Source organism: Aspergillus welwitschiae (assembly GCF_003344945.1).
Source record: "Aspergillus welwitschiae strain CBS 139.54b unplaced genomic scaffold BDQ94scaffold_40, whole genome shotgun sequence".
In the NCBI taxonomy this organism is placed as follows: domain Eukaryota; kingdom Fungi; phylum Ascomycota; class Eurotiomycetes; order Eurotiales; family Aspergillaceae; genus Aspergillus; species Aspergillus welwitschiae.
The window spans coordinates 84,430-98,772 of record NW_020798734.1 but is presented as its reverse complement, the minus strand read 5'-3'; the positions used below and the strand labels follow the sequence as shown (position 1 = coordinate 98,772).

The window sequence follows — 14,343 nt, the reverse complement described above, 5'->3', positions numbered from 1 at the left end:
GACCTCTGCAAAGTGGCAGGGGCACTACCCCTTGGCATACGCAATATTCCGTCCATGTCTATATGAATACGCTTGGTAGCGGGCGATGGACCCGAACGAGCGCTTCTGCTCTCTCCTCCTATGACTGCCCGGTCTTCTTTTCTTCCGAGACATCATCTTTGCCCTCTGCGAATAAGAACGCAAATCCACATGAGCCTCCACAGGGCCCTTTCATCAGGATTGATCCTCTTCCTAGTTAGTATCCACTAAGAAACTCGATATGACCCACAGCCGGGCCTCTACACTCCGGGTTGAACGAACCGTCGAAGTCAAGATCCCCGCAGGGCACTCAAATCAGATGTTGCCAAGAAGCCAAGGAAGACAGCATGTTCGCAGGGCACAGCACAGCCCAACCTGTATTGATTTTTGTATGGCCCGTTCGAATGAAGGATGAAGTCATGCGGAAAGGGTGCAGATGCGGCGGTTTATTTAATGACTACAAAGGCGACATAGGGCCCTCCCAACATTATTCTAAGTAGTTATCACTAAAAGACACGATCGCATGCCCGAGCCGTGCGTATAACCCACGACAATCTGTTCTTTATCAAGAACTGACAGCTTGACTGAGCAGGACATTTCCGAACCAAAACGATGACTTCCGCTCAGCCCGACAGCTACGCTAAAGGACCAACCCTTGAATCCAACGCGCCCGTAAACCCAGGCTATCAGTTACCCACCGAGTTACGGTGGGTGAACTGGTCGTGGCGCCGTACGCTGCTATATTCAGCAGGTGGGATTGTCATTGGGGCTATCGCCGGGCTTGTCGTCGGGCTCATAGTGCGGTTCGCGTGACGGCGTGGAGAGCTGATATGGCACATCCTGTATAGGATGTGCTTGATCTTGATACCCCAGACGCGCAGTCAATGTGCTTATTATATACTTGCCTCACTTGCTATCGTTCCATTAGCGCCACATTCCAGCTTCTATGTATATTCGAATCGCTGATGATGCGACCAGTGACTTGTACCCGAGGGTCAGGACTCCGATCGAAACACGTGGGATTGGTGAGTTTAAGGATCTTATCAATGCGATTAACATTGAGAAGAAATCTCCATGATCTAACGTTCAATTCATTAGATGAGATTACCCAATGATGTGATAGGTCGAGGTGGAAAATAAATCCGGGAGTTCGATTACCTATTTGAGTAGTACCATCTGCCCAATGCCTATATCACCCCAATTACAGCATGTACAATAATCCGGCGATCCACAATGGAAACCCTAGCCAGGATAAGGAACCGGAGCAGCAAAGGGTAACTATGATCAAGAAAAAAAATCTCCGATAAAGTGTCAGCAACGGTGACGATCCATGACGTTTCGATGTGGTAGTTACCTTAACCAGCCGCCCGAACTCAATTGTGACGCCACTTCTTTACTTTATCTAAAGCCATCAGGAACGCGATTTGCCTGAGATAGACGTGCAATAGCGTAAGACATACTAAATATCTCATTTCCTGTACAAATCTTTCCGATATCTACATATTATACTACTTCCCACCTACCTCAATGGCATGACACGACACCCTGCAATGGCACCCAACTCCTCCCCCTCCCAAACCGACCTCCTCATCATCGGTGCCGGCCCAGCCGGCCTCATGGCGGCCTGCTGGGCCTCCCAGTACACGAACATGACAACCCGAATCATTGACAAACATCCTTCCCGAACAGCGACCGGCCACGCAGACGGGATACAGAGCCGAACACTGGAGATCCTGGAGAGCTTCGGGCTAGTTGATCCGATAGTGCGGAAAGGTGTGCAACATGCAGAAATGTGTTTCTGGGTAAATAAACTATTAATTTTTTATATACTATTTCGCATTCAGCTTCGTCTCCAATTCCGATCCTCGTGGGGAAAATGAGCACCGCACTAATTCGGGCGCTGCGTAGGGCTATGATAAGAATGCGGGCGGGATAACGAGGCAGAAGATGGACCCGGCTCAGACGGATAAGTCGAGGTATAACATGGTTTTGCTGAATCAGGGGATGATTGAGCAGATAATTCTGGATTATCTGGAGTTAGAGAAAGAGAGCAGGGTGGAGGTAGAGTATGCGAAACAGGCGAAGACCTTGGAGTTTCTGAAGGAGGATGAGTATCCGATTGTTGTGGGGGTGAAGCGGGTTGGGCTCGATGGTATGGTTATTCTTGGGTTTGATAATGGTCGCATGCTGACTTGGATGATGTTTTAGGGGCCAATGGACACTGTGATCAGGTTGAGACCATTCGCGCTCGGTATGTTATCGGTTGTGATGGTGCGAGGAGCTGGGTCAGAGAGCAGTTGCAGGTCCCGATGCGGGTTTGTTCTGGAGATACCACCTGGGGCGTTGTGGATATCGCTCCAATTACTGACTTCCGTGAGTCTATATAGTTGGTACATCTGTATGCTTGGTTGACATGTGTTTTCAGCGGATATTCGCCAATCCTGTGCTATACATGCTGGAGACCGTGGCAGCATCATGACCGCGCCCAGGGAGAATCGGCTGGTCCGTTTTTACATCTATCCCAAAGGCGATGGAAGGCTGAGTGTGGAGGGCAAAGATCGGTCGGAAGTATCCCTTGATGAGATTGTGGGAGCCATGGCGAAGGTGATGAAGCCCTACAAATTGACTTACAAGCACTGCGACTGGTGGTCTATCTATAAGGTGAGTTTCCGATAGAGGCAGGCGGCTATGGCTGACTGGAATAGATAGGTCAACGTTTAGTTGAAACGTATAGACCACATGACAGGTTGGTGGGCTCTTTAATTCTTTCGAGACATGCGCTGATTAATGGCAGGATCTTCCTGGCCGGTGATGCGGCACATACCCACTCACCCAAGGCAGGTCAGGGTCTGAATGTGTCGATGCAGGATACGTACAACCTAACGTGGAAGCTATGCTCCGTGATCACAGGGGAAGCTTCACCGAGTATACTGGATACATATGAACTGGAACGGCGACCGGTTGGCGAGGAGCTGCTCAAGCTGGATACTGAGCTAGTTCAAGCATACGAACAAGACACGAGCGTCACCGAAGGAGTTGAGCGCGTTCGTGGCCAATACATCGATTTCATGACGGGAGTGGGCGTGACATATGGTCCAGATCAGTTGGTCGCCGGAAAGAAAGCGGATACAGCGGTCGCAAACAACATCAAGATCGGTATGCGCCTGTCATCACATCCAGTTGTGGGTCAGGCCGACGGGATCAGCATGCAGCTGAGCAGCAGGTTGACCAGTAACGGAGCCTGGAGGCTGCTCGTATTCCCAGGCGACCTGCGTGAACCTCGCAACCAGAGTCGGCTGTCTAGGTTTGCGAACCAGTTCAACGAGCAGGCTCACCTGCCATGTCTGCACAAAGATCAGTCGAACCGCTGTAGTCCCCTTCTCGAGACAATCATGGTGCATTCCAGCCCGAGGACTTCGGTGAACCTTTTGGATCTACCAGAGATATTTCATCCATTCGATGAGACGTGGGGATGGGATTACTCGAGGGTATTTGCTGACGATGGCTCGTACGGCGAAGCTTGTGGCCAGGCATATGAAAGGTACGGCATACGAGATGAAACCGGTTGTCTGGTCCTCTGTCGTCCGGATCAGCATGTTGCTTGGCTAGGGAACCTAGCAGAGGTGGAAGCATTGGACCAGTATTTTGGTCAATTCGTCCCCGGGAGTTGATTTGATCGGATCATGCTTCTATTTTGTTTTATTTCATCAATTGCGACCGGTGAAAGGTGGATAAGAGGGCATCTTGTTGGGGACATTCTCTGGGCGTTGCACTGACAGCATTTGCTTGCAAGCTCCACAAAGAATACTGTATAGAGAGAAGATAGAAAAGAAATAGCACCATTATGCGATACTATAGCAATTAGTGACACAAATCATGCACTTTGTACCATGAGTTCCCCAACATATCGCGAGCATGCTAAGTGGTCACAGCTCCCCCGGCATGCACATCGCACAGACCGGGGATCACCCGTGGGCACCGGCTCTCTCGTCCCGTATTCCGGCACAAGGGCCCTGCCACTCAGAAGCCCCAAAGACCCCCAGGCTGGATGACAGGGAAGTTGTGGAACAAATGGTCAAATTGACTTTCAGACCCAGGGGACTGGCGAAGCAGCTTGATTGGGAGCGGATATTGATGAGGTAATGGTGTGTTCAACGATGATGTCATGAGAGTAACAGTTATGGAGAAATGTTTTGAGCGAGGCCCGTAACAGTCCTCTACTGTAATAAGTCAACAGACGAACACCACCGCTGAGGGGGAAATGAGGCTTTGTACGCGGGTCAGGTCCACCTCTTTCAGAGTGAGGCTGCCCCACCCCCTATCGGTGCGATCTTGAGGCGCTGGCCAGGCCGTGTACCTCATCTCGACTGTCCAACAACAACAAGGGTTGTCCTCTGTTAGTGATGTTTCCATCTCTGCCATTATAGGACAATTGAACGGAGGGGGGATCACATCGACGCACGACAATCTGATCGATCACCGACCCCGCCATCCGTCCACTACTAGTAGTCTCAAGCATAGTGCCACCGTACAACCACCGACCAAACCCAGACCATCCATAGTATCACACCACCATCACAATGACCACATCTAACCTTCCAGACTTTTCTCGAGAAATCTCAACAAAGAGGGAAACAAATGTGCCAATCGCCCATGTCCCTTCTTTTCCAGAAACAGCAATGTTCCCACAACATGATGCCGAATGACTTCACAGCCCATAATTGTACCTTGTCCCTGCCCTACCCAAAGGAGAAACCTACTATGTAGACCACATGCAGCCAGGACCCTGGAGAATTCACCAAAACATGAAACAAGGCTGACTATACCATGTTTATTACGATCACGGTCATGGTTACTGGATCGACATTGACATCAGTGAGGAGTCATTGTAATAACTATAGTTAGACAACAAAGCATCATAATTCAGAGTCCGCCAGACCTACAAATAGCCTACCATAACCCTGTGAACTTACTCTCCCATCTTAACCAACAAGCATCTATCTCAAGCAATTAACAGCCTAAACTACATTCCACACATCACCAACACAACCATCGAAATGGCCTCCAACCCCAACCCCGGCAACTTCGCCAACCGCCCCCAGGAAGAAGTCGAAGACATCGCCCGCAAGGGTGGCCAGTCCAGCCACTCGGGCGGATTCGCCTCCATGGACGAGGATAAGCAGGTACATTCATCCCCTTTTCACTCCATCTACATAATGAAGTCCTAATCGAAGTGAACAGCGCAACATCGCCTCCATGGGCGGCCAAGCCTCCAGTGGTAGCTTCCAGCCTGGCGAAGAACGAGCCCGGGAAGCCGGCCACAAGGGTGGAATGGCATCTGGAGGGAGCTTCGAGCCTGGAGATCCCCGGGCTAGAGAGGCCGGTCGGAAGGGAGGATCGAGGACTGCGGAGGATATGCCGGAGGAGTAAACTACTAAGGATTACATTGTGACCAGCTCTATTGGGGAATAGTTTGTTATGTGATATGAATCGAATGTGTTTCAGTTTTGAGTATGGATTTAAATTGTGTGTAGTGTGGAATTGACTACTTGAATTACTATTGCATTGCTAATGAGGATTGATTTTAGCATCATCGTACAAGTACAAGTAGTAGTCAATTTGTAGGTACTGGAGTTGTACATATTGGATGGCGAATATCATCCGGGGTCAATTGAGTAAGTGGTGGCCCTGTGACTAATACTATTGGTCGTTATTGAAGATCATGACGACAATGGATATATTGGAATCAATTAATCCACAACGAACTAACGAATTACATGCAAGCATAATGTGATTGAAGTATTGGAGTGAAGTTTACTTTTGCGCCCCGTCAAAACCCGCTCGCCACATTAAACCCAGGAACATCGTCAAGCATGCTTGCTAGCTACCACCATCATCAATCGTATCTATCATCTAGCTCGAATACAGTACTTTTCCACTACTGTACATATATGTAAGTTGAGAAGGTTAGAAGGTCCCGAAGAGAGAAAGGTAGAGAGGTAAAATAGAGGAAGGGAAGGGAAGAGATAAAAGACATTAGAAAGGGTTAAAAGATAGGGACGCAGAAGGGGAAATAATAAAACAACATCATCCACAACGCCTCATCATAAGACATTAATCGAATCATCGCAGACCACCATGTACAGATCTGTCGATGATCGCTTGAATTAGACCTTCACTCGGTATCTTTTTGCCCCTCTGCTACTAAGCCATCCGCGGCAGCCGGCAGCTGCACCAGATCTTCCAGATCCATTGCCATATCCTGCTCCTGCTTGGGACTCTCCGTCGGAGGTAATGACTCCGTCTTCTTCTCCGGACTCTGAGTTGTCGTGCCAGCTTTATCAGAAAGCTGCTTCACCATTTTCGCCAAATGGCACTTAATCCTCTCATCCCCGCAGTGGGAATGTCGCAGCAGCTCATTCTTAAGGTTCAAGATCTCGCCCCGCAGGTGATCCACTTGGCTTTCCAGGAGCGTATTCTCCCGTGAGACTGTCTCGCAGCGACTCTCCAGCTGCTTGGCATGCTCCTTCTTCTTCTTGCGACATTTGTTGGCGGCCACGCGGTTGCGCTCGAGAAAGCGCTCCCGTTTCCGTCGTTCGCGCTCGTTCACTTCAAATCCCGGAGAGGGAGGTCGATTGGTGCTTCCTCGACGGCTATATGTCGGGCTCTCGTTACTGCTGCTGTAGCTGGAAATACTGAACCGGGATTGGTTGCTGTCGGCACTGCCACCGCTGCTAACGCTCGTGATGCTACCCCGCGAGGTGATTTCATGCATAGGAGCTGGAGGCATCTGTGCCGGTGCGAATTGTGGAATGGTACTCTGCATCGGGGAGCATTTTTGCTCGTAATCACTAGTAGTGGTAGGATTGTGTACGGTCTGGCAGGGCGCGATGAAGCTGGCTTCGGAGCTAGCGGTGGAGTTGGTTCGGAGAGCGGGTCCAGTAGCCCAAGACACGGGCGGCGGCTCGAAGGAATTGAGCATCCATGAGTTGTTATCGTCGAACAGAGGAAGAGAAAGACAGTCCTGAGGAATGGTATTGTCAAGATAGAAAGGAAGCCCGCCCGGCCAGGTCTCTTCAGTGGTGGAGGGGGGTCCCGAGAGGGGGCCGTAGAGGTTCAAATCGGCAGACATTCTTACATCAGCCATTGAGATGTTCGGGGGAAGGATTGAGGAGCGAAGCAGTGGTGAATTGTATAATTGATGCACAATTGAGACAGTGTGCAAATACAAAATAAGCCACTAGGATGTTGCACAGTGGATGGTGGCCACGGCTGTTATTTATACGATATTGCCAACCAGGGTGCTTTGCAAGGCACACCAGTGTTGCGATTTACGCACGATGATTGGAGGGAGTCAGACCGTCCGTTAAATCATAGCACTGGGCTTCGGCTCGATAAGGTTAATCAACGGTGCTTTCTTGATCGACCACACGGCGCCACACAAAGTGGAAATCGCAGACGAACGCGCAAGTCGGGCTGTAGGGATAATATATCCGGCAGAGGTGTAAGCACACACATTGGGAGAAACGTGGTTGATGGGGTGGAACGGGGGACGGAAGATATCCGCCCCAAACCGGATTCACTGGGGGACAGATAAATGAATATAGAAATGTGGTCGAGCTCAGACTCTGGGGCGACATGTTGACGTAGGATCGATTGGCCCGGAAGACAAACGCGCCTGTCAGAAGCGACCCTGAGCCGATGGTAACCCGCAAGAGCAATCCGGATTCATTTTCAGTGTGGTTCGGGTGGAGCCCGCACTTGCAGCATGACGTTTCGAGTCGATCCATTGCTTGCACTCCATATCCCGACTGCCAACTTAAATCCCGGGGCTTTCCAAGGGGGCCCAGGCAGGTACTGGAACAATTCCCCCAAATCCTTGCGGTCGGTTCTTGCGATGGTTGGGATATTGGGATTCTGGTGACATCTACGACCTCGATACTTACCAAATCCGTGCAGCCGGTGCTCTTGGGCCCTCCACCGACCACGTACACAGAACAATGCATTCTGAACCCACCCAGTAATGCTTGACGACACGATTCATGTCTCTCTTACAACGGTCGGAATTGCCCAGTGCGTGCATTGGGTCCTGGCGACAGAAAGTACGATGATTACCTAATCTTGCTGGGTTTCTAGCTATCAAAACTCTTGTGCTGGATAGACGGATATTTCACCCCCCGATATAGCCGGTACTAACATAGGCCCGCCATGCCATTCCACAGCTAGCTACTAAAGGCAAATATATCCCTGATACTTCTATAGTACCCCTGGATCTTCTGAATTCTACATGCTTCCTTTTGAATCCTAAAGAGTCAGATGTGCTTTGCTCGGGCCGCGCCTGACTTCCCTGGTACCCAACAATTTGGATATGTGACCATCCATACTATGGGAGAGTTGAGACTTAAGATTTTCATGCTTCTCCACGGTTGATTGAATGAACTGTGCAACATAGCTATGGTAACTTTGCCTCCATCGTTTGTATCCTGGTGCTGTTACTCCAAACTCACAAGGTCCTTTTCGCCCTCCACTGCGCCACCCCCAAAGGCATCTGCCTGGCTCCAGGCAACTTTCTAGGCACTCAACCAGGAAATCTGCATTTCCGTCAAAGAAAAAACGGAACGCTGTAGCGTGCAGTTCCCGATGTGTTGATAACTCGATGTAAGTTGGAGATATACCGATCGTTTGTCCAGCGCATCATCATATTGCCCGTATTTACCACAATAGCGCCGGGCACAGGCACGACATCCACCCACTCATTCGATGTCCGGTCCCAAACCTGTAGACCCCCCGATGGAGTCCTGCAAGAGGATAGTGATGGCACCAAAGTCGCTGTGAGCCCCGATGCCTGCCAGTAAGGTTAGCTCATTAGTGGTTTGGAGCCGAATGCGGGAGGATTGGTAATGCACACCTCGTTCCAGCTCCGATGCATCGGGTGCTTGAGGGGGGTAGTGAAGCAAGTGAAGCGTAGCAATGGGCTTGGTACAGAACCGGCGCAGAACATCTGAATCAAGGCCCACTATTTCCTCAATGACAGTCATGAGGTCGATTGTGAGACTCAAAACGGCTCCATAGTAGCGATCCACCCGTGTCTCGGAAGAGCTGCGGGTCTGTCCCTATAGCAGGATAGTTGTTAGGTCCCTGGCCGAATTTGCCGGCTTGGACGTCGGGGTCATCTATCTAGTGGCAGATGTCGACCGAGAAAGAATCCCTCCTTCAGGTCGCCTGTGGTTCTCTTCTCTAACTTTTGGGCCCGAAAGCGTTCGTAGCCGCGGTTGAAGCTGTCTTTGTCTAGGAGCTTAAATAGTGGGAACCAGTGTGGATGTTGCTTGCAAGCTTACCCCTATCGTATTTCTCTTTGATCTCCACCGGTAGGCAGAAGAAGTCTTTGGACTACTCTAGAATGGCTGTTTGAAGTTCACCTGGGATGGTGTAATTGCGAAGCTGGAAAAATCCAAGGTCTTCACAAGCGTGACGGATCTCATCCGTCAAGCGCTGTCGGTCTTCACGGCTGCCTTTATAAAAGGCTACGGGGGTGATTAGTCAATGATTTTCAGACAGTTTGCTCTGCCTACCTACTGGTGAAGATCAATAACAGGGATAGCAGGACTCATGACTCTGACCGACTGGAGTAATCAAACTCTTATGGTAGAACTCCAGTTGACGTACCAACGGAGTTGCCGACAAAGAAAGCATGGCACCCGTGAAAAGAAGTCCGTTGCAGATAACATTTTATCCATGCGGGGCAGGAGCCGACGATCCTCGACATTGTGAGATGCTTGGGCAGCCCTGCAGCAGAGCCGCTCCTTCTAGAATGCTTCTAGTCGTTATTAAGACGCACATGTAGAACCTACTTATCGGCATTGCTTTTGATTTACATCCAGTACTGTTGAATAGATTAGACGCTGCTGCACGAGTCATCTTTCAAAATATCAGAATGCAACATCAACATGTTCTGCCTCCTGGATCCTGCTCTGCCAGGCGCCATCCATGGGACTATGGCGGATCAACGTAACCTTGATCAGCCCTATCCCACCAGTCGAACCACACTACGACTGGTGCCATTCAGGACTACCGGATTTGGTATGAATCATGGGAGACCCGGACTCTTCTAGAAGGTGCAATTACTTGTAATACATTATGCCACGTCCCTACTGCATTAGTGGGTAGTCCAGTCCCAGGTGGAATCTACTAGACAATTCCAGGACTACCATCTCCCGTCCAATCCTACTTTCAGGATATCACTAAGCTCAGTTCATCACATTGGGTTTCTGACTCGGTCCTCTGCAACCTGAATCCATTAGGCTTCCCAAGGCCCATGGTCCGCTTGTCCCAGATGCTGTATCACGGGAGTGTTGAATGGTTGGAGTTTCCAGCCCAACGTTTCACAAGTTTTGCTTACAGTAGGAAAAAGTTCAAATTCCTTTTTCATTGACATCAAGACATTTATATGTACATTCTATATACAGGCAGCCGAAACTATCAAGGAATTTCTTCATACACTCTATCTCCGATCTTCGGGGGTTGAAGGAAGTCATTAGGGACCGTCTCCGGAAGCTGGTTTCGCTGCGCCCAATCGCGGATCTCTTCGAAGTTGCGGCACTTATGCTCAGTGTTAAAGTCGACGAAGGGCTCGGGGTGGTCGGGGTGGACCCAGACTTGGCCTAGGACACCCACGTCCACGGTGCACATCAGCTGCTGGCGGATGATATCGAGGCAATGGGCTGTCCAGATTAGTATCGAGACTAAGGAGAAAATCTTGGTAGTTTGGAATACGTACTGACGTGGCGACGGACAACGTAGTCATTGTTGGTGAAGGCGCCCTTGCCCAGATCATGGTAGTAGTCGTAGTTGTAGTACAGGGATTGGCGCAGGAGATTCTGCAACATGTTAGTCGCACAATCCATTTCGTCCTCCATCCTGTCTAACATACCAAGCAGTGCAGGTGGTGAAATCCTTCCACATTGGCAGGATATCCACCTCCGTACTTCTCGTTGATCTTAACCTGGTCGGGAGCGAGGCCTGATTTCTCGGCTTCTTCGGCAGGGACGCGGATGGATCGGTCTGGACTACGATCAGCCAACTCCACTCACTACTCACTTCCAGAATGTGAAAGGAAACCAACAGTTGGCACCGAGAGACTCCCATGCTGCATCCACTTCCGGGCTGGCATCTTGTCGGAAGATGTTTTCTTTGAGAAGTGACCCGTTGAACTGTTGTTTGTGATAGTTGAGCCCGACATGGGATACCACGGGTGCTACGGTCGCGTTAGCTCAACGTTCTGATTTCCTCGATGTCTAACGCTCGAGGACTTTCTTGAAGTCAGGACGTACAGTGCTGAGTGATGCGCCGCGTGCATGCCTTGTCCGAGTCCCCCTGGTTGTGGCCGATGAAGATGCCCACCAAGCATGACACTACCGCAATGACAACGACGAAAATGATGTTTAACCATCTTCCAGGCCCTGATCGCACACTCTTCTTCCCCGACCAGTGAGCGTCTTCTTCATCGACAAGAAGTCTCTCGCGATCGGTCGAGTCAGACCGCTTCGAGGTGTGCATCTTGTCGTCAAAAGAGTTGGTGTTGCGCACAGAATCCATGGTGTGAAGGAACGACTCTTTTTCGAAAGAAAAAGAATGAGTAACAACTTCACAAGCCTTCTTCTGCGGACAAAAAGAGCGCAGCGCGAGTGTTTATTCTCAGTTGCCCATGGAGCATGACCAATGGGCCCATCCATGCCTCCGCCAGGTCCGATGCTAATAATATCCTCCCGAAGCCAAACCCGCCGTTGGGAGGACCAAGTGACGGGTGTAACACTCATCCGAGTGGTTGGTGAGACAACCAGGCTCGTGCAGATGCGGAGAGGCTCATCCTGGCGGTGATGTTATTTGTTCCAAGTAAGACACCCTCCGCTTGGCCGCAGACGCTGTCTCATTCGGCCGCCCAATGAGGGTTTCTGCAGTGGATGGGTCGCTGGAGATCCCCAATACGAGCTCACTGCCCGCCTTACAGCTCTACTTCTTACTTTCGTCCAACTGAGACATGACGCAAAGATGCCTTACTCCCGAGATTAAACCTGGATTCACCGTCATTAAACCCATCTGCACGCTATTATTAACACCCTATATTGGTCGCCTGGTGGCGGATCACGATGGGTCATCGCCGCGATCTAGGTCAACTTCCAAGCCCCCTCTTATCCCGGAGAGGGAAGTGGATGCGCGGGCTCGCAATGAGGGTTGCCTGTCCGTGAGGCATATGAGTGTAACACTGGCATCCGCAGCGCCACTTGGTCATCTCAGGGTGTCGCCGTGATTGGACTGAAAGCTAGTCCTCGGCTACTCTCGAGATAGAGCTTCGAAAGATGGCACAATCCGAGACTTGGCCAATCATGCCGGCACGCCATGGCAGGACGCTTACTCCACGATGAGAGATATTGGCATTCTGCTAAATATGGATGCCGGGGGTAAAGCAGGGAGATGAAGAAGTTATAAATATGGCCGCATCTATCCCCAATCTCATGCAAATCCCAAGATCTTCCAGAACATCACCCTCCCCTCTCTTAAACTTTAATCGTACTTCTTTATCCCCTTGTACATGATGCATTCCGTTTCCAAGAGCCTTCTCCTGGTGCTGAGCAGCCATCTGCTAGCTGCCACTGCCCGTCCTGTGGCCACCGAGACTTCCACTGCCACAGCCACCGAGACTCCTGTGAGCTACGGAGATTACGGCAACTATGGCAGCTATGGCAACTACCAAGCCTACAAGAGAGATGATGAGCCCCAGGCAGATGAGACGACCAGCAGCGTGTCGTCGACTGCCTCTGCCACGTCCACCACTGCCGCGGGATATGGCAACTATGGCAACTACGGAGACTACGGCACCTATGGTAGCTACCAAAATTACAAGCGGGGTGATGAGCCCGATCCTAGCCTGAGCACCACCACCACCACTATCCCTACCACCACAGCCCCGGCCAGCTACGGCGACTACGGCAACTATGGCAACTACGGAAACTATGGCAGCTACGAGGCCTACAAGCGTGGCGAAGAGCCAGACCCTAGCTCTAGCACCTCTACTGCGGCTCCTACTACTACCGCCCCTGCCAGCTACGGTGATTATGGGAACTATGGCAACTACGGCAACTATGGTAGTTACGAGGCCTACAAGCGTGGCGAGGAGCCCGATCCTAGCTCCACCACTACCACTGCGGTCCCTACGACCACTGCGCCGGCCAGCTACGGCGACTATGGCAACTACGGCAACTATGGAAACTACGGCAGCTACGAGGCGTACAAGCGTGACGAGGAGCCCGAGGTGAGCAGCACTGCTTCTGCAACGACCTCGACCGAGTCCGCGACCACGACTGCGGCGAACTATGGCAACTATGGAAACTACGGCAACTATGGCAAGTACGCCAGCTACGGCTCGTACAAGAGGGATGCTGAGCCCCAACCCGACCAGGACGTTGAGTCCTCGACCACCTCTGCTGCGAGCACGACTACTACTGCCGCGGCGGGATATGGAAACTACGGTAACTACGGCAACTATGGCCAGTATGCTTCTTACGGCAGTTATTAAAAAGGGAGTTGAGTGCGTGATGGCACAAGGGGACAAGTGTTACCTGAGCAGAAGTGGAGGGTAACGCTGCTGGGATTGGGAAATCAATCATGATGATGTCTAAGAATGTGCTTTCTGTTGTATTTATTGGCAATTGACTAGTTACTAGATAAGTATAATGCAGCGTTGCTTGAATCCTAATGACTTGACTTATATAATCTATGCCAATGCTGTGTAGAGAACATGCAGACACATTATTGGTTGGGGCAAGTACCGCGGACATGGCAAATCAGACTGGCGCTCATTGGATCTTTTAACTTGTTGACGATTCCTAAGACCCGCTTCCCCATATTAACAACCTTTTCTCTTCTGGCAAGCATCGCAGATCCTCCGATTCAGATCCGGTGTGGATTGAGAGGTTGCCCACAACCATCATGGCACTCTGATTCGGGAGACAAGTTTTCTTCTATCTCTGACACAGTCATTATCTCTTGAGTGGGCCAACCCACAGAAGCAGAAACTCTGCAGGAAAGGAAACAGAGGGGCCGTCGTGAAGCTTGAACTCCAAATCGCTGCAGCTGAATCACCGACCGGTTCCCAATCAGGCAAGTGATGTTCAAGGACCCCCTTGCCTCTTTGTGCGGTCGACAAGTACCAATTGCCGACAGGGTCGCCTTTCCTCCGAGGTTGAATTGCTGATGGGCAATCATCAGGATGCACATAGCTAAGTAATTTACGAGCTAAATACCAGTCATAAGACTCCAGGTAGTATC

The 14,343-nt window shown here is 50.7% G+C and overlaps 6 protein-coding genes across 6 annotated transcripts; 3 read left to right on the top strand and 3 right to left on the bottom strand.

Annotated features, from left to right (window-relative positions):
* Positions 1–1,550: 1,550 nt before the first annotated feature.
* BDQ94DRAFT_183053 (FAD binding domain-containing protein) lies at positions 1,551–3,689 on the top strand (the record flags this gene model as incomplete). The annotated part of the gene is made up of 6 exons (XM_026774311.1): positions 1,551–1,820; positions 1,927–2,170; positions 2,227–2,391; positions 2,444–2,679; positions 2,724–2,764; positions 2,813–3,689. 6 exons carry the CDS (start codon positions 1,551–1,553, stop codon positions 3,687–3,689), a joined length of 1,833 nt encoding a protein of 610 aa, XP_026622003.1.
* Positions 3,690–5,008: 1,319 nt separating this feature from the next.
* On the top strand, positions 5,009–5,552 carry BDQ94DRAFT_92602 (general stress protein). Its single transcript, XM_026776861.1, has 2 exons — positions 5,009–5,201; positions 5,260–5,552. Exons 1-2 carry the CDS (start codon positions 5,076–5,078, stop codon positions 5,446–5,448), a joined length of 315 nt encoding a protein of 104 aa, XP_026622002.1. The 5' UTR covers positions 5,009–5,075; the 3' UTR covers positions 5,449–5,552.
* A 291-nt stretch (positions 5,553–5,843) lies between these two features.
* On the bottom strand, positions 5,844–7,251 carry BDQ94DRAFT_183051 (bZIP transcription factor). The gene has a single exon (XM_026774310.1). It carries the CDS (start codon positions 7,163–7,165, stop codon positions 6,194–6,196), a length of 972 nt encoding a protein of 323 aa, XP_026622001.1. The 5' UTR covers positions 7,166–7,251; the 3' UTR covers positions 5,844–6,193.
* Positions 7,252–7,699: 448 nt separating this feature from the next.
* On the bottom strand, positions 7,700–9,629 carry BDQ94DRAFT_162389 (Clavaminate synthase-like protein; the record flags this gene model as incomplete). Its single annotated transcript, XM_026769535.1, has 8 exons — positions 7,700–7,829; positions 7,877–7,945; positions 8,555–8,609; positions 8,795–8,953; positions 9,214–9,300; positions 9,330–9,401; positions 9,438–9,526; positions 9,595–9,629. The coding sequence occupies 8 exons, from the start codon at positions 9,627–9,629 to the stop codon at positions 7,700–7,702; spliced, it is 696 nt and encodes a 231-aa protein (XP_026622000.1).
* Positions 9,630–10,379: 750 nt separating this feature from the next.
* Positions 10,380–12,080, bottom strand: BDQ94DRAFT_151152 (oxidase ustYa family protein). The gene is made up of 6 exons (XM_026767710.1): positions 12,026–12,080; positions 11,349–11,910; positions 11,141–11,272; positions 10,949–11,079; positions 10,796–10,895; positions 10,380–10,739 (listed from the first exon to the last, which is right to left on the bottom strand). The coding sequence occupies exons 2-6, from the start codon at positions 11,611–11,613 to the stop codon at positions 10,498–10,500; spliced, it is 870 nt and encodes a 289-aa protein (XP_026621999.1). The 5' UTR covers positions 11,614–11,910; positions 12,026–12,080; the 3' UTR covers positions 10,380–10,497.
* Positions 12,081–12,116: 36 nt separating this feature from the next.
* Positions 12,117–13,865, top strand: BDQ94DRAFT_92575 (uncharacterized protein). The gene has a single exon (XM_026776860.1). It carries the CDS (start codon positions 12,608–12,610, stop codon positions 13,589–13,591), a length of 984 nt encoding a protein of 327 aa, XP_026621998.1. The 5' UTR covers positions 12,117–12,607; the 3' UTR covers positions 13,592–13,865.
* The last annotated feature ends 478 nt before the right edge of the window (positions 13,866–14,343 follow it).